Source organism: Mustela putorius, unplaced genomic scaffold (assembly GCF_011764305.1).
Source record: "Mustela putorius furo isolate JIRA1106 unplaced genomic scaffold, ASM1176430v1.1 tig00001433_pilon_pilon_pilon, whole genome shotgun sequence".
Classification (NCBI taxonomy): Eukaryota; Metazoa; Chordata; class Mammalia; order Carnivora; family Mustelidae; genus Mustela; species Mustela putorius.
The window spans coordinates 1,510,785-1,529,604 of record NW_025421741.1 but is presented as its reverse complement, the minus strand read 5'-3'; the positions used below and the strand labels follow the sequence as shown (position 1 = coordinate 1,529,604).

At 64.8% G+C, this 18,820-nt stretch overlaps 1 protein-coding gene across 3 annotated transcripts in view; it reads left to right on the top strand.

The window, feature by feature from the left end:
- The window catches only part of GALNT9 (polypeptide N-acetylgalactosaminyltransferase 9), a 73,091-nt gene extending 54,486 nt beyond the window's left edge, over window positions 1-18,605 (top strand). For all 3 annotated transcript variants that reach the window (XM_004779569.3, XM_004779571.3, XM_004779570.3), the window contains 5 exons: window positions 7,566-7,751; window positions 10,450-10,587; window positions 11,507-11,602; window positions 13,570-13,737; window positions 15,777-18,605. In XM_004779569.3, coding sequence (XP_004779626.1) covers window positions 7,566-7,751; window positions 10,450-10,587; window positions 11,507-11,602; window positions 13,570-13,737; window positions 15,777-15,923 — 735 coding nt within the window. In that variant the 3' untranslated portion in view covers window positions 15,924-18,605. The remainder of the gene's footprint in view (window positions 1-7,565; window positions 7,752-10,449; window positions 10,588-11,506; window positions 11,603-13,569; window positions 13,738-15,776) is intronic.
- The last annotated feature ends 215 nt before the right edge of the window (window positions 18,606-18,820 follow it).

The window sequence follows — 18,820 nt, the reverse complement described above, 5'->3', positions numbered from 1 at the left end:
CGCACACGCGGGAACACTGCCCCCCCCCCCCGATGCTGTCATAGTCGCAGGCCTGTGACAGCGCCGGGCTCACTGCCCAGGGCTCCTGGGCTTCCCGCGCGTGCTCCAGACCGTCCGTGGGCTCTGCTACCTTGCGCCGCACAGAAGTCAGTGCCCGGTGTCCACTTCACGGCTCAGCCGCTCCCCCAGGATGGACATCTGGAGACAGGATCGCTGCCGGACGGAATGCCCGTTTTCAGGGCATTTGATAGCTCTTCCCAAATCCCCGACCTGTCCCCGCTGCCTTGTGTCTGTGTGTCCGTCTCTGTACACATCTTCTCAGCCACGGCGCGTGAGGGAGAGAGTCTCCAGGCCTGAATAGGACACGGCTCTAATGAAGTAAATACTGTTACTTTTCCCGCCAAGATGGCAGGCACAAAGGAAACGTCTTTGTTGGCTTAATTTGTATTTTCACTTGCTAGTGAGCACGGACCTTTTTCGTACGTGTGTTGACCGTCTGTTTCTTCCTTGGCCAGTAGGTTCGGATGGCGTTCCTTGTTTCCCATTGATTTTAGGGAGACTGGCCCCGTGCGGGGTGATGCAGGGGCTGTCCCGTCCGCCCCTTGTGCCGCTGGCCTCTCGCAGACAGAGACCCTGTCGACACGCGTGTCCCCCGTCCTCAGGGTCTTCCCCGTCCCTCTCGGAGAGGCCTGTCTGAGCAGCCCGGCCGCACCCGCACCTCTGACACCTGCAGTCCCTCCTGCACAGTAAAGGCTTGAATCCCCGTAGGATGGATGTTCTGTCCGGGCAAGGCTGTGATCTTTCCTTCTGTTGTTTGAAAGTAGCAGCCCCGGGCTTCTCACCGCACTCATCAAACACGCCACCCTTCCCCGCCGCCGGGCAGGGCCACCTTTGCACAACCCCAGTGCCATCGGGGCACGCACACCTGTCCCCTCGCTCCCGCGTCGCGGGTCAGGCGGTACCGGCGAGTATGTCCTTCCCTGTCATCGCCATAGAGTTTCCGTGGCTCTGGTCTTGTGTTCTCTTTCACGGGGACGTTAGAAACACGGAGCCTCTCCTGCTCTGTCTGTGCAGTCAGCACGCCCGCAGGAGTGGCCAGGGGACCGTCTGGGTCCCTGGCCCCCTCGCGCCGTGCATTCCTTGCCCCGTGTTCTCCTCGGGTCCTGGTAGACGCCGTGGACCACGGCTGATGTCTTTTCGCAAATACAGAGAATGCCGGGGTTCCTGGCACGTGACCTCATGGCCCGGGGGTCCAGTCGCATAGCTGGGGGGGCCGACCCTACCCTGTTGGGCCCTGCGTCCTGGGTGATCGCCTCAGCCCCATGTCCAGTGAACGAGTGCTCTCTTCAGCCCTGTCCAGACGACTGTGCGGGCCCCTGTTTCCGTTGCGCTGAGGGTGTGTTTCATGTGTGCGGCACGGGTGTTCCTGTTGGTGACCTGCGGCCGCTCGTAGACTGTGGGTTTTGACTTGTGCTCTCCTCTCCCCGTGGCTGGTTCCCCACCTCCGTCCTCTCTGGAAGGCCTCGTGGTCTGCGCACGTCCCGCTCCGCTGGTTCCCTCTCCTCCGTGAACCCCATCTGGGGTTGGGGGCTGACTCCTCTGGGCCTGGGCTTTCCTTGTGCGTTCGGCACGTCTGAGATCCCGGCGCTCACGGGCATCGTACCTTCGTGTTTGCCTGTCCCTGCGTGGACGTCTCGGATTACTGGTGCCGGGCCCGCAGGCCCCGGTGCGAAGCCGAGGGGCTTGGCTCTCACCCCCAGACCCGGCCGGCTGTCACACGCGTCTCCTGGTTCCCGGGGCCGTGCGCCTCTGCTTCCTCCTGTCCCACCGGGTCTGGCTGCCACCGGGGAGCAGCTTCTGGTCACGGTCGGGCGCCCAGCCCCGCCCCAGGCCTCACGCAGGGCCCCGCACTCCGTCCCCGGCCGTCCGTGAGGCTCAGGCGCCCGCGCCCCACAGCTCCAGCCCCCGCTCGCCGGCCTGTGTCTGCTCCTTCCGCGGGGCGGGGAGCCATGTGTGCTTTTAGCTTTTAAATGACGGAGCTACCGTTTCCGCGTGTTTGGGGGCGGCAGGGAAGAGCTCCACGTCCGTGGGGCTCTTCCTACCTCCTCCGTTGTTTCATCCAGCTACGGGGGGCTCCGACTTGCGCCGGTGCCGGGGCACGACCCAGGAGGCGCGGCCTCACCCCTGCCGGAGGACGCACGTGCAGGGACGCGCAGCGCCATCCTAGAAGCTGTCCATGGGGCAGAGGACCGTGCCCGACGCCCAGGGTACCCAGAGGCCAGGCGGAGGGGAGGGAGGCCCTTAGCGCAGCTGCCCCCAAACTCCAGGAACATCAGAATCCCCCGGAGGCCTTGTTAAAACACAGCCCGCCGGCCCAGGCCCACCCCAGAGTTTCCGATTCGGAGGTCTGCAGCGGCGACCACCCCCATCTCCAGGGCACCCCGGGCAAGGCTGCCCCCACCAGCCTGGGGGTCCCACTTTAAGAGCCACTCGTTTGGAAGTAAGGCAATCTTTTTTTTTTTTTTTTTTAACTTCTCGTTTGTTTGGGGTGTTTGACACGTTCAGGGAAACAGTGGGAGCTTGGAAGGAAGGCCCCGCTCAGAAGCTTCTGGGGTCTGGCGCCGGGAACGGGACTCGGGAGCACCTGTGTCGGGGCATGTATGCGTATACACAGATCATCCCCGAGAGAGACGTTTTCTTATAAAAAATGGATGGATTGAGCCCAGCTAGGCCCTGGGAGGTGGGACTTGTCCATCCGGCCCTGAAGCTGGACTGCTCCTACAGAGTGAGGGTCCTGGTGACGAGGGCAGGCGTCGGCCCGTGGCTGGGTTGGGCCCACACTGTAAGGACATCGAGCAGAGTATAGATTTTTGAAATTAGATTCAGATGCAAAATCCGCAGAAATCATACACGCAGTTTCCTCCTGAGTATGAGGCCGTGTTTGTTTGTTGGGGGGGGAGATTCCGCACGACCAAAAGGAAGATGGCGGCCGGGCATCTGGTGGCTTTGCACCGGCGAGATGTCCTAGGGGGCCGGATGCCTTGTTCCTGCCCGCTTCCAGCCTTTGGCCAGGAGGTCTGGGCTGGGAGGCAGGGCTTGCTTTCCTCTCTGCTCGTGTGCCGTCTTCATGCACAGCCGTGCACCGTACCCGGATTTCCGGCCTGGTTGTTTGGACCAAGGCAGATGGATGGGGGGGTGGTAAGTGGAGGGTAGATGGTGGACAGATGGACGGACAGGTGGATGGATGGACGGATGGGTAGACGGATAGATGGGAGGCCGTGGGAGGACAGGAAGTGGACGGATGGCTGGTGGCTGGCTGGGTGAACGAATGGTTGCGGATGGACAAGTAGGGGGAGCACGTGGGCAAAGACGTGTCCTTAGGAGGGTGAATGGCGTGCTCTCAGTGTCGCCGGGAGTGAGGGCTCAGAAAGTCCTTCCCACCTGAGCTCACATCAGGGCGCACGGAGACGCACTCCGCCCAGCCTTGGCTTGGACGCTGCGTGTATCTGCACACACGGTGGCGCAGCCCAGAGCAAGGGACGGGTTTTGTCCCTGAAAGCCCCTTCTGTGTCACCTGCACATCCTCTGAGAAAGAGGTGAGGATCTTGGGCAGGTCACGGATGAAGCCCAATGACTTCCGTTCTGTCACAGTGGCTGGGAAGGTGCCGGGCCCAGCTGGGTCTACAAACCCCAGTGCCTTTGTGTGGCATCTCCTCCCAGGTGCAATCTCCATGGGCTGGACCCCTTCCCACTGCTTCCTGCAAGGTCCCAGGGCAGACCCTGATGGAGGGACCCGGGGGCCTGACCGACGGTGCCCTGAGTACCCAGGAGCTGCTCTGCCCCCCACCCAGCTTCAACACCAACTGCTCTTCCCCTGGACCCCCCTTCCGTGAACCCCCTCCCACTGTACCCCTAGGAGTTCAGTTTGGCCAGAGCTGGTTGCCTGTGACCAGCATTTCCAATCAGGTCTTCCCGGAGAGGTGGTGAGGCCTGTGGGGGCCACTGTGAGTCAGGGGCGGGGGCGTCGGGACCCCTACTGCCCCGCCCCCTGCTGAGACCACAGCGATGCTGCACAGGGCCGGCTCGGAAGGCCTCGAGAGTCACAAGTCTCCAAGGAGGCCCCGACCCCCTAGCTCCAGCCTCCCCGCCACCGCTGTGCTGTTACGTAGGGCGGCCTCTGTTCCCGGAGGCCGGTGAGCGGGGCCCAGGGCTCCCATGCCGCCCGGAGAATGCAGAGGCCCCGGTGGCCTCCTGGGTGTCCACTCTGAGGGGCAGGAGGGCTGCTCCCGCTGGGGCTGAGACAGACACAGGAAGGGCCGGGAGGGATGAGTGTGCACGTGTGTGCGTGTGAGTGTGGGTGTGAGTGTGGGTGTGCCTGAGTGGCCGGTCAGGGGTGAGGCTTGGACTACAGGATACTGAATTCCTCCCACAGATTCTGACGGCTAGCAACGTCTGGGGCTCCTGTCCCCAGCTGGCCGACTGCAGCTCTCCAGACGCCCCGCTCTGTGAGCTTGGGCCGAGGTGTCCCTTCTCGGGTCAGCTCAGGGCAGGTGAGGACGGGCAGGGCTCCCTGAGAAGTGCAGGATCACTGAGCAGCGAGTGCCGTGCTCCTGGCTGTGGGGCGGCCGCACACAAATTAAAGGAAGTCGGGGTCCAGAAAACATCTCACGGCGGGCACAGCCTCCTCCCAGCGCCCTACAGGCCAGGGCAGAGCCACGCCGCGGTGCCCGTCTGCCCATTCCGCGCCGGCGCAGGAAGCCCTGGCCTTCAGATAGCGGGGCCCTCCACGAAAGTGTCATTTTCATCATAGGGGCGCGGAGAGAACAGAGAACCAAGCAGGAGACAGGGCACCTCGCTTCAGGTGTTGCCTGTGTCCCGATGTGCGGGCACCGCGACGGCCAGGCCCCCGTGGGCTCCGTCCCAGCCCTGCGGGCTCACACCACCCGGCGGTGGCAGCGGGGCCCATCTGAGCCCCGTTACCCGGCATCTGTGCTGACCCCTCACAGTTTCCGGGCTTTGAAGCAGTAAAAGTCCTCGCCTGCAAGGGCGGAGGACAGCTCTGGAACCCTCCATCAGACACGGGCTCAACGTTGGAGGAGCTCTGATCTGGGGGTGTCGAGGGCGTCCCCTCCCCGAGCAGCTGTGGCAACCCTGACACCTGGTCCTCCCCTCGTGTTTGCGGTTTCTGTTTGGGTGCCAATTAAGCAAGCTGATTGAGGTAATTAGTGGTTGGGGCGCAAGATGGGTGTGACGGTCACATCCAGCCCCTGCAACTCTGCCCCTCTGTTCTGGGTGAAGAGGCAGCTTTGGGGGTCACAATAGTTCCGGCTCCCTGTCCCCCCTCCGCCCATGAAGCTGCCGTGTGACCTTGGACCCGTCTCATGACCCCACAGTACCTCGGTAATGAGAACGACATTAACCCCCACGGCACCTCCCAGCAGCACGTCCTCGTCCAGCCTCCTGTGTCGGGAACGCAGGGACAGAAAACCCCCTGCGGAGGCTGGACGGGGTGGGGATCCAGGCCTCTCACAAAGCTCACAGCTGATAGGCTCTAGCTTTCCGTTGGCCATCCTTGGTGTCTAGACCACGAGCCTCGTGTGGGCTGCCTCATGGCCACAAGACGGCTGCCACCCCCTGGACCTCTCGTCCACAAACCATAACCTCCCTAAAAGCCCCGGCTTATCTCAAAGGCCAGAACGGTCTGTCAGGTCCCCTCTAGCCACAGGGGGGACAGGAACATGCAGCTTGAGTCAGGGTCTGGAGCCAGGACCCCGCACCTCCACATAGAAATGCCCCCACCGACCCTACCCGACCTCCTGCCCCCCAGAAGTTGCCCGCGGGGTCATGCCCAGAACCCCCGGCCAGAGCTCGCCTACTCACTTCCTGCACACGGTGTCCTGGCTCGGGGGCCACACAGCGCCCTGCCACGGCACCCTTCCCTCCCTCCGAGGCCAGTTTCACCCAGCAAAGTCGTGGGGAGCGGAAGGGCCCTGAACTCCCCCACAGAGCCCACATGAGCCGCCCTCACGTGACTAAAGCTTGAAGCCACGGAGCCAGATGCGGCAAGGCCCGTCCAGCCATCCCGACCGTTCATTGAACAACCGTTCCCTGAGCCCCGGCCGTGGTACAAGTTGTGTTCTGAGAGTGGCAGGTGGGGTGGTCCTGAAGCTCACACATTAGTGGGAAGGACAGACCAGGGGAGCCAGGAGCCCTGCGGGGCTGCAGCTTCAGAGGGTGCCACGAAGGGCGGCATCTGAGCAAAGCCTTGTGGGCAGCCTGGCACAGAAATCAAGGGAGGGCATGCCCCCAGAGGGCACAGCAGGGGCACAAGCCCTGGGGCCATGGGGAGGGAGAGAGAGCGGTGAGGCTGGAGAGCCCCGGGAGCCCCGGGAGCACAGGGCCAGCGGCAGGAACAGCAGCGGGGGCGTGGCGGTCCCTCCAGAGATGGAGGGAGGCGGCGGCCGCCGTAGGAGCGTGCGGGAAGCACGGCACCGTCCCTGCACCTCCATGCCGGCCTTCTGGAAGAGTCCTGGCTCACCGCATGTGCACCTGTGTTCCCAGCGTCCTGGCAGTCCAGCCGGAGGCGTGTGAGCAGAAGTGGTGTAAGTGCCCCCTCCACGTCCTCCTGGCACCAAGCTGTGGAAGCAGGACACAGGGCCGGCCTCGCACCCCCTCGCTCAACACAAAGAAGCAAACTTGAGCCCACGCCCTTGTCCCAGGGGCAGGGTCTGCACCAGCATCGTGAAGGAGCTGTGCCCTGGGCTCTGCACGGGCTGCAGAGGGGCGGTGCGGGCAGGCTGGGAGCCCAGCAGGGAGAGATGGTGGTGACTGCGTGCTGGGAATTCCTGCCTCTGGGAGCCCAGACCGTGAGGATGCCATAGCCTGCCCCCGACATGCAGGGCATCCGACCTGCCCAGACGTGACGCGGTCCGGCTGTGGGTGACATCAGAGCTCCCGTCCTCAGCTGTGGGGTTCCCCCTCCTTCCTCCACTTCCTGAAGGTGACGTCAGGCGAGGGAGGAGGCAGGGGGTCCGCTGTCCTTGTGCCTGAACAAGAACAGGGCTCTGTGGTGAGGAGAGGCAGCCTGGAAAGGCATCAGGAAGGCCAGGCAGCGCGCTGAGACAAGACAGACGAGGGCACGCGTCGAGGGCATCACGGGTGAGGCTCTTCAGGGGGTTCTGTAGTCGAGGGAGCAGCTGTAAGGGTGCTTGAGGCAGGGTTCTGTGGTGTGTGCTGCAGCGCGGTGGGTGGCGAGGCTGACGCGCTCTTTTCAAACTAGACTGCGGTTTGTTTGGCAGGGGGCAGCTGCTGGTGGGGAAGCCCCCTGGGACCAGGCCCGTGCACCGAGCAGGCCTGGGGCTGGGCTGGGGGTGGAATTGGGTAGGAAACCCAGCGGGGTGGCAGCCCTGTGCCCAGGCTCTGGGGCGCTTAGCCTGAGGCCCTGGACAGCCCCTCTTGGACCGTCTTCCTTGGAACAAGCCCAGGCTGGCGCCTTCTGGAACCCGTGTCCCGGGGCCTGTGAGCAGGGACGAGGGCCACCCAGCCGCCCTGGTCTCCCCCTACAGGTGTGGCAGTGTGGCGGGAGTATGGAGGTGCTGCCCTGCTCCCGCGTGGCCCACATCGAGCGCACCAAGAAGCCCTACAACAATGACATCGACTACTATGCCAAGCGCAACGCCCTGCGGGCAGCCGAGGTGTGGATGGACAGCTTCAAGTCCCACGTGTACATGGCCTGGAACATCCCTATGACAGTACGCTGGGCAGGAGGGGGCGGGGCAGAGGGGGAGAGGGGCGGGGCTGGGGAGAGAGGGTGGGGCCTAGGGCAGGGGGTGGGGCTGGGGAGAGAGGGCGGGGCCAAGGCGCCCAGAGCGGGCTCCGAGAGCTGGAGGAGTTGGGGCCTGGGCACAGCTGAGCCCGCCAGAGAGCAGGCGCATGGCAGGCAGCCTGAGGTCCCCCGTGCCCCTGCCGGGAGTGGGCCCGGTCTAGGGCTCCCGGACTGTGGGCCCAGCCGTTAGATGCCCCACGATTTTTGGTGAATGTCTGCCCTGGAACAAGGCACTGCCGATGGCTGGAAGTGAGGGTTGGCTCTTCCCAGCTCGCTGCACTTGGTGCTGCCCCCATCCACCTAGAAACGCACCCACAAATGTGTGGGCGAGGGAGCGTGTCCCCCACGCAGCCGGTCCTGGGGCCTCGCGCAGCCCCACCTGCCCGACGGTCAGCCCGCACGCGGTGCGGGGGTCTCCTTGGGTTTTGCGGCCAATACATGTGAAAGAAAGTCTGCCACTTGGGCCTTTTCAAAGCGCGTGGTCCCTAACACTGAGCACACGCGAGCCGGACAGCCGCGGACATTACCTTGTTCCAAAGACCACCCCAGAAAGAGCTGCTGTGTGCCAGGAGCGGCTAGCTCCCGGTTCGCCCACTCCCAGGCCTCAGCAGCCAGCAGCCTGCTCTGTCTTTGGATGTGCCCGTTCTGGACGCGGCCCGTAGACGGATCCCTACAGCGTCGCCCCTATTGTGTCCAGCGTCTTCGCTGAGCCCCGGGTCCTCAGGGTCGGTCTCTGCGTCCTCGCTTCTTTCGTTCTGTGACCCACTCGCATTCTGGGGTGTGCATGGCCACCGTCGGTGGGCCCCCCCACCTGCCGCAGACGCCAGGGGTGCTCCCTGTGCCTTTGGTTTTGGTCCATGCAGTTTCGAGCCACACCTAGTTAGGGGTTGCTGTTTGGGCTTTTGCTTTACTTGGTGATCAACTGATTTCCCAAAGACAGCCCGTATTCTGGTTTTTCTTGGGAACCTAAAAGATGGGCTCCCCGCCCCCGTGATAGTAATGAGGGCAGGTGCTGAGAGGCGGCCCCTTATGTGGGGTGCCCCCCCCGCACCCACGCCGCCACCAGCCCTCACGCACATGCTGCTTCCCGGGGACGGGCGGGTGCCAGGCTCCAGCTACCCCGCTGCGCCCGTGCTGGAACTGACTTCTGGGTCAGCCCCAGTAAGAGCTCACCTTGTCAGACCCTGCGCACACCTGCGCGTCCGTGCCCGTGCGCTCACCTGTCGACATGCGGAGCCTCAGACACATACAGAAGTCACAGAAACAGCCCTCATGTCTGTTCTGTGCTTTTCTCTCTGCGCCTCCTAAGCCGGCTCACCACACCCCCCGGCGGGGCGTGCCCAGCGTTTGGCTGAGGCTGCCAGGGTGCCAGGCTGGGCCGCCGGCTCACACCGTCCCCCTGAGGAGGGACCAGCGGCTGCTCAAGCCTGACCTCCTTCCGCACGGGCCCCTCACACGGCAGTTTCTGGCCGATGAGGACTGGATGGAAACACACACACCCGTATCAGACACAGGAGGGCTCACCATCTCTCGTAAAGCCTCATGTTCACCAAGGGGACTGATTCCGAAATGTGCCCATTACTACTCAAAAGGGAACCTGGGTGCAGGCCTCGTGTGGGGGAGGGGCCACCGGCTTGGAGCCAGAACCCAGCAGACGCGCTCCCACATCACATTCTCAGGGCCCTCTGGGGGCCCTCCACACCCACGGCTCACCCGACACTCGAGGGGAGGCTGGGAGGGGCTCTTCTGTGGCCACGCCCACCACACAGATGAGGGAGGGGGCCCCCCAGGGCAGCACGCCTTCCACGGCTAATAGGGGTGCCCCGGGCCTACTGGCCAGGGGAAGGCGCTTGCTCAAGCCCACTCACACCCGCAAAGGACTTGGTGCCTGCCACCTCCTCAGGGGCCCCAAGACCACCTCAGTTTCAGTGTTGGGCTAGAAGGACCCAGAACTCAGCAAAGCTGTTGTGCTCAGGGTTACGGGTTCTTGAGTGAGGGATACAGACTCCCGGGGGTTGGACAGACAGCACTTACCACTCACGGTGATGCCGTGTGACACTGTGCACAGCATGTCGCCAACCAGGGACGCCCACCGAGCCTCTGTTTCTCCATGCACACATGGCCAGCCTCCCACAGGGCTGGCCTTAGTCTCTAGCCCCTGAAGAAGTCAAGCGGAGAGCCCACCACGGCCCAAAGCCCCCCATACATCACCCTGCAGCCGGGGCTCTCATACCCAGACCCCAGTAGACAACCACAGTCTAACCACGCGGGATGCTCCAAGACTTTGGAGGTCACCACCTTCCCTGCCCTGGGGAGGGCCAAGGGCAAGTCTTTTGTTTGGAGTCTGCAGGTTGTGGACAAGCCAGCCCACAGCCAGGGACAATCTGTCCGGGTTGGGGCACGGCCAGCAGGCTGGAGAAGCAGGCCCTTCCCCGCCGGAGCACCCGGAGCACCCTTGCCCGGACTTCCAAGGGTCCCTGGGGCGAGGAGGCAGGAGGCCACCCCAATGACACCCTGAGGGGTGGGCTGCTTTCAGGGCCTGGGGCTCCCCCATCTTGAGCAGAGACCTGGGTCGTGGGCACTTCTCCACACCAACTCCCTTCCTGCCTCACTTCCGCTCACAGAACCCAGGGGTGGACTTCGGGGACGTGTCTGAGCGGCTGGCCCTGCGCCAGCGGCTGAAATGCCGCAGCTTCAAGTGGTACCTGGAGAACGTGTACCCGGAGATGAGGACCTACAACGACACCCTCACGTACGGAGAGGTACCGCCTCCGCCGGGAGGGCCCCACGACCCGCACCCACATAAGGGTTCCTGGGCATAGGATGGCAGCGGGCATGGGCGTGGCACATCCATGCATACCTGGTGCCTAGCAGAGGATGAGCCCAGACCCACCCGTGTACGTGCACACAGAAGCACACGCTAGTAGATGCAGAGATACATACACGCATTCGCACATAGGTGTGCGCAAATCCACGCATGAGTGTGCCCACATGTTCACACGTGCACACGTGGATCCGTATACATACACTAGAGTCTGTACACATGTGTACAAGTGCACGTTCACGTGAAACTCTGCGTGTGCATGGTTTCTGATAGAACCACTCGTGCACAAGCCCACCTGCCTGGGCCCACAGAGACGTGCAGACACCCTCGTCCAGACCGGCTGCCGCGTGAGCATGTGCTCCTTTACCAGACACACCGACACACTCACGTGAACCGTTGTGTTTGGAAGGCACAGTGCGTGCATGTAAGTGCAAACAGCACGCACACGCGGACGCGGAGACAGCAGCCGCACAGACACGCGCACGTCACGCCCCCCTCGCGTGCACGACTACACACACAGGTCTCTTTGAAGCTGGCAAGAGGGTGCTGTGCCCCCCACACACATTGTCACCCTGGTCTGTGCTATGGGGGGGCGGCCTCCCTTCCCTCGGGGCTCCAGCTGTCTGGGGAGCCCAGCCCCGATGCGAGCACGCCGGCCCCGGGCTAGCGCTCAGCGGGAGGCTGAGTGAACGGGGTCCCGGGGTGGACAGTCCTGGCTGGCCGGGACTACAGCGCACACCTTCCTGAGGCGCCGGCCGCCCAGCTGGGCCCTCTGTCCCTGAATGGGGATGGGGTGGCCTTGCCCTGACCTTGGGGAACCCCCACCATGGGGTTTCTCCCTCGGTTTCTGGCTGTAGGTGAGAAACAGCAAAGCCAGCGGCTACTGCCTGGACCAGGGAGCGGAAGACGATGACCGCGCTATCCTCTACCCCTGCCACGGGATGTCCTCCCAGGTAGGCGCGGCAGGCTGTGAGTGGGCTCTCGGGGTGCCGTGGGGACCCTCGGGCAGGCCCCGCCCCGGGGGGACTAAGAGCAGGGCTTCTGGGGCCCGGCAGGCCTCGGGCAGGCACGGCACATTGCTTGCCTCTGTCCAGTCCAGCAGCTGGGGTGAAAAGCCATCAGGGCTGTCGTGTAGGTCACAGTGGGTCGTGTGGGAAGAACACGTTTGCCACCCTGTGGACGGAACCAGAAGCGCTGCCTAGAAGAAGGGTCAGCCCTGGTTCTTACCGCTGAGGTCCTCCCCGGGGATGGGGGCTTTAGAAAGGTCTACACCCACGTCCAGACGCCAGGCCTCCTAGAGAACCAGATGGCCCAGGGGCAGATTAGGACTCTGGTCCCCGTGAATCCCGGCTGGTAAAGACAGCACTTCTCCAGAAGGAGCGCTGGTGTGGTTTCGATTAAGCCCCAGAGGGCTTTCCCCAAGTGATCTTCGCTCGGCCCCAAGCACTCTGAGGGTCTGAGCCTCACTCACGCACGTCCCTCCAGCGGAAACCCGTGGGGACCTGTGCCAGGCCCGGGCATCGAGGAGCTGCCCCGTCCACACTGCCCGCCTGGCGGTGCATCTCGGGCATGAGCACTTAGCCTGTGAGGCTGGGGCGGAGGGTGTGCCCCCACCTCCCGCGCCTCGTCCCAGGACCCCGGCTGGGCGGCTTCCACCTTGACAAAGACAGAATCACCCATCACCATCGCAGGCAAACGTGGCCTCTGGGAGGAAATCCACCAGGCTTGTCAGAGGCCATGCACGATTCCAGGGCCGCAGCCCACACAAGAGGCCCCGTCCCGCCGGGTCCACTGAACACACCAGCAAGCAGTCGCAGGAGGTGACCCGGCAGACGGAGGTTCCCCCAGAGTCCCGCAGCCCGAGGAGAGATGCCGCACACCACGTGCCCTGGGAGACCCCTCTGCACAGGGCTCACACGTGTGCAGTCTCGGCTCCAGCAGCCCTGACCTGCGCTCCCCCGGCCGGCGAGCGCGCTGGCCCTCAGCTCGGGGGGCCTCAGACCCTCCCCACGTGGCCTCCGCGCAGGCCGCCCGGTTCTGAGGGCGTGCACCCCAGGAGAGCCAGACGCGCAGCCTCGGGAGTCGGCGGCGCTTCGCTGCTCCCACGCTCCCCACAGAGATCCAGGGGGATGGCGGACCCCCAGCCTTCCTGCGGGGCCCAAGTCCCCGCTGCGGGGCATGCAGGGTGGGAGGCAGCGTGGCGGCTTGTGTGGGAACACCCAGCCTTCGGTGGGGAGCCGCCGTGCACACACTGGCCGCACGGGCGTGTGTGCACACGTGTGTGTGCGCACGTGCTTGGACGGAGGGAAGAGGAGGGACAGGAGGGGCAGGGGTGAGGCAACACCTGCTTGCGGACAAGCCCACACTACTCTTGAGCACCTCTGGGTCATGTCTCCTGGATCCCCACCATCACCGCCGGGGAAGGTGCCCTCGGGACCGCCTGCTGCCAGGCAGGGAGGGGTCACGTGGCTTGCCCCAGGCCGCGCAGCTGGCGTGGCAGGACCTCTAGGGCCGGTTTTCTTCCTGAGCATTCTCTTGCTCTTCCCATGGTGTTTTGCAAACGTGAAGTAGGACCCAGGCATGCGTGGACTTGGGGCTGCTCCCCTCGTGGAAATAAGTGCTCACCTCGTGGTTGTGTGAGGGAGCACCCTAGGGGGGTGTGAAATTCTCTCTCCAGCAACTGGGGTCCGAGGAAAGTTCTGGAAAGGAGGTTAAGGCAGTGCTGCTGGGGGACCCTGGGGGAAGGCAGGGGCCGGGGGAGCAGGGCGGTCTGGGGGGCGTCCGCAGGTGGGCTCCCTGTGCGCCCTCCCCACTCCCCCTGGGCCTGGGCCTCCCCAAGGAAGCTCCGGAGCCCTGGCTGGCGGCCGGGGGTGCCCCCCCCCCCGTTCCCTGACCCTGGGCCGCCCACGTCCTCTCCCAGCTGGTGCGGTACAGCGCGGAGGGGCTGCTGCAGCTGGGCCCCCTGGGCTCCACCGCCTTCCTGCCCGACTCCAAGTGCCTGGTGGACGACGGCAGGACCCGCGCGCCCGCCCTGAAGAAGTGCGAGGACGTGGCCCGGCCCGCGCAGCGGCTGTGGGACTTCACCCAGGTCAGCGGGGCTGCGGGGCCCGCCGTGGGGAGGGGCCCGCCGGTCCGGTCACAGCGCTGGGGCGGCCCCACGCTCCTGCCTCCTCGGGCCCCCGGGGACGGGGTTTAGATGGAAGGCACAGGGTGTGGGCGACCCCCAGACGGCCTCGTAGCGGCTGCCGGCGGAGCTCCGCTGGAACCAGCCCCTGCCGGGCCCTGGGGCTGTGGGCACGAGGGGTGAGCAGATCCAGCCCCAGAGCAGAGACTCCAGCGGCCCCTGTGGCAGGTGGGGGCGTCTGCGTGGGAACCGCACCCTGATCCCTAGGGTGCCGCCCGCGCCCAGGGCGGGGGCCTCCTGCACCTCCCAGCCCCGCTGGCTCTGGGCTGCCGGTGGGCGGCCTCCTGCTTGTCCTTCTGTGCGTCTGGCCTTCCTGCCGGCGGCCTCTCCGCAGCCCCTCCTGCCCTCTGTCCTCCCCCAGCCCCCCCCCCACCGCACGGCGCCCCCCCCCCCCCGGACCACACACCCTTCTCTGGGTGACCGGACGTCGCCTCCACCGGCTCAAGCTCCGTGGTATGGCCTCCCGTGTGACCCCCCCCAGGTCAGCCAAGGACACGTCCTCGCATGACCTCGCCTGGAGCCCCCATCTCCCTCCAGCCCTGAGCAGCACCCGACCCCTCTCCCTCAAGCCCACTTGGGTCCGAAATGCCCGCTGCCTCACGGGGCTGCTGCAGCACAGGACCGCAGACGCGCGCTCCTGCCATCTTCACGCAGCCGGAGTCCCGCGTGAGGCCCGGTGTCCCGCGTGAGGCCCGGTGTCCCGCGTGAGGCCCGGAGTCCCGCGTGAGGCCCGGAGTCCCGCGTGAGGCCCGGTGTCCCGCGTGAGGCCCGGTGTCCCGCGTGAGGCCCGCCGTCTTCACGCAGCCGGAGTCCCGCGTGAGGCCCGGTGTCCCGCGTGAGGCCCGGTGTCTACCTTTCTGCCTCTCCGGCCCCCCCAGGCCCAGTCCCTCCTCCCGCCCCTGCTGCGTCCCCTCCCTGTCTCCACATGTCTCCCCTGGCGAGGACAACCACAGGGGAGGAGGGCCACCTGCTCCGGTGTGACCTCATTGTCCAGTCACGGCTGCTCAGACCCTAAGGTCACATTGCCGGGTTTGGGGTGTGGACTCGGTGTGTCTGACCTGCTTGTCTAGAACTCTCCGCCCATGGTACTCTGTTGCAAGGCTCTTGGGACTCTGAGACCGAGGGAGCCCCTTCCAGTCTCCCCCGACCATCCGGCCCACGCCCTGAGCTCCTGCCTTCCCCGCCATGGGCAGCAGGTGTCTTCTGGGAGACATGTCTGTCTCCGTCCCCCAATTTCATCCCCACACACTCTCTGCCATTGGTCCCACCAAGCAGACTCATGACAGATAAACACTGTCGGGCGACCCTGCCCTCCATGTTGGGGTCTGGGGGTTTCTGGCTGCAGGAGAGGCTGTGGAATGAGCTGTCATGGATGCAGGCACAGCCTGTAAGGGTCAGAGGTCCCCAGGAGGCCCGGCTGGGGTCGAGACAGCGAGAAGGACCTGTTTGAAAAAGAATGGAGAGTGTATAGTGTACCGTCCTGGGGTTCTCAGGCTTGGGCCAGAGTCTGGGGGACCAGGGGGTCTGCAGGGGTGACCAGGGGGCAAATTGGACATGACAGTCGGCGGGAAGCACCTGGGGGAGCCTCCATCTGAGGGGCCCCATCTCCCTTGTGTTAGTCACTCCCCAGGAACAAGGCAGGTGACATGGGTAATGGGATGGAGATGCCTGAGGACAGACGGACAGGAGGGGCCAGAGGGCCAGGAGGGGACTGAGGGCCAGGAGGGGACTGAGGGCCAGGAGGGGACTGAGGGCCAGGAGGAGACAGAGGGCCAGGAGGAGACAGAGGGCCAGGAGGGGACACAGGGATGAGGACCATCCCCCGCGTCTCGGGTGACGGTCGTGCAGTGACCTGCGTGAGGCTTGTCATCACCCCCGCTCCCGAGATGCTCTCAGGACGGGAGCCCTGGGCGTCCATGCTGACTTGGGGCACCTCCCTGCAGAGCGGCCCCATCGTGAGCCGGGACACCGGCAGGTGCCTGGAGGTCGAAATGTCCAAGGACACCAACTTCGGGCTGCGGCTGGTGGTGCAGAGGTGTTCGGGGCAGAAGTGGACCATCAGGAACTGGATCAAGCACGGGCGGCACTGACCCCCAGCCCTCCACCCCACACCCCTCCCTGACGCAGACCCTGAGCACCTGGGGAAGGCGGCAGGCTCCCCGGCTGGGCCGGGTGTTGGGACTCAGGCCCCTCCCGCCTGCCGCGCCACCGGAACCCAAAGGGCCCCGGCCATGCCCTGCCCATCCCCGGCCGGGACCTCGCCTCGGCTGCCCGCAGGCCATGACCCTGGGACAGCGGGGACCTCCCTGTGCACTCCGGAGGCAGAGGCCAGGGACTGGCCACCCCTCCAGGAGCACAGACCCTGAAGCCAACTCCAGCTCCAAATCACGTGCCTTTTCTACAGTATTCCTGTCCAGGCCGCCGGGACGGCCAACTGTGCATGTGCTGAAGCCCCCTGTCCATTCCCCCCTCACGGAAATGACCCCCGTGAACTCAGAGGGCGGCTGAGCTCCCGTCCGCTCCAGGCAGAACTGTGGCCCCTTCCCTCTTCTGGTCATCTAGGGCAAGACCCAGGAGAGCAGATCAGTGCTCTCGCCGAGGCTGGGGAGCAGGAGCCGGGAGCCGTGGCACCGTGGTCCCCACGAAGCCCCCGGCTGGGGAGACAAGGAGACTGTGCTGCTTCGGTCCAGCGCAGCGCAGAGCTAATGGGACAGAGCTCGCCCCGTCCGCAGGAGTCCCAGCTGCTGGGTCAACCGGGGTCGGGGCCCCTGTTGCAGTGTCTCGCCCGGGGCCAGGAGCCTTCCCTCGTTGCTCTGAGGCAGGGCTCAGCCAATGATGACCCACGGCCCTGCGCCTGTTTTTCTAAATAAAGTTTTATTGGCACATAGCCACACACACGTGTTCATGCATTGGCAGGCACAGCCTTCGTGCTCCAGGGCAGGAGCACAGAGGCTGTCCCGGGGCTCCGAGATGACAGGACCGTCATCTCTGGGCAGGACCATGCTCCATGATTGCAGTGAACACTGCAGGGCCCTGTCCCCGTCCCCCATCAGACTCTGTGTGCGCCGACACTAGCTGCTCCCTGATAGGACCAGCACCCCCTACTGGCTGTACCCCGAGGCCTGTGGCACCTCGCTGCTCCCTAACTCTGGGTGGAAGTCCTGGGCTGTCCAGCAGCAGGACCTCCAGGCTGACCTGGCTCACCCAGACAGATGCCAAGCTTCCGCAAACCAAACCGCCCAGTCCCCCCAGTGTGGGTCCCCGATGCCCTTCAGGGGTCACCCAGGGGAGAACCTGTGGCCCCATCTGTGACTCCCCGTTCTTGTCGAGTCGTCTGGAGCCAGCTGCCAGGGTGACTGGACAAGAGGGCACGTGGGACTCACCTCTCGTCGTCCTGCTGGGGCCAGGCCGCCCACTTTCCGGGGGGGGGCAGGGCACCCGGCTGCCTCCCCAAGGGAAAACATCACAACCGTCACCCACACCGTGGCTCTTTCCGAAGACGAGGGCATTCTGGGGGTGCCGGGGTTCTCAGACCTGGGGCCGCAGCTGCCCTTCCTCTCCCAGAGTCAGAGTCTCTGGGGAAGGTGCGGGCTCTGACCTACTCTTGGGGTCCGAGAGGTGTGTGGGTCATGCATTCGCCGTTCTCTGGCCTCGCAGAGACAGTCTGCACCTCACTGTCCCTCATCCGAGACCCCTGCCCCTGCGCCCTGCCCCCTGGGCACCCTCTCTCACCAGCCCCTCTTCCCCTGCTTCTTCCTGGGGTCCGGTGCCCTGCTTCCTGCCGCTGGGGAAGCCCTGACCAGGCCCAGCTTCTCCCCAGAGAACTCTCCCAGCTCCAACCCAAGTCCCCCCAAAGCCCTGCTCTATTTCACGTGGAGGCAAACAGCTGGCCAGAGTCCATCTCTCACCGAAGACCCGAGGACACAACAATCCAGGAGTTTCCAAGTGAAGGTGAGACACGTCACAGCCATTGGCACGTGAAGCAGGTTGCCCGTGGTTTAAAATAGGACAATGTCGCCGCTCAAAGTATAAAACTCACGGTGCCACGATTCGTTAGGCAAACGGACAGTCCCATCCAAGCCACCGGTTGTGGCCCTGCAGCCTCACAGAAGACGGGGGCCTCTCCACAAACCTCCCGTCCTTCTGGGAGACAAGCACGTCCTGGAAGCCTGGTGGCTGTCGGGTCCTGGCCGGCACCCAGCTCTGGGGACGCGGGTCCCTGGGGGGCGGCTGGGGGAGCGGAGGGCTCTGTCGACCACGACGGACAAAGCCGGCTTCTTCACGAGGCACGGTCGGTGTCACGGAGCTCCTCCAGCCCTGACTGCCTCGGGAGCAGCCCTTTTCCAGAAGAACCACCCGGGAATCCGGGGGCATAACTCAATCCAGAGGCCCATCCCGCCAAAGCAGCTCCCGCCAGGTCGCGCTGTTGACACGTCCCTGCCCGGTTTTGTGGTCACCGCGTGGCGGGCCGTGGCAGGTGGGCGTCCCCATCCGTGCAGGTCCCCGTCTGTCCTAACTCACGGTGACACGCACGCCGCTGGGGCCCCACCACCATGGTCCGTGGGCTGACCTGAGGTGAACGCAGCCCCTCAAACCCTCTGACCTCCCTGTCACCTCTAGGCGTGTCTGCAAGCCGGACCAGACCCACCTGGCAGAGTCAATTTTTACATTTTCAGGAGTTTTGTGAACCGGTTGTGAAATGCAGCTATTACCCAAAGTAAATGATACGAACCTACCATTCAATAAACTCCACTGAAAACAAAGACAAGCAACCCTCGAAACTCATCATTGACTTCCCTCTTGCCGTGATTTGCGTGTCCCGAGGCGCAGGTGAGGGCGCGCCCCAGGTGGCGGGCTGGTGGCCGGCCAGGGTCGTCGGTGGAAACACTCGTCAGTGGGAGCGGTCCGCGCCACACCCCAGGCCGGGGGTGCGGAGAGGGACAGCCACCAGCACCCCTCTGCTGGCGTCCCAGCCCCCGCCCCACAG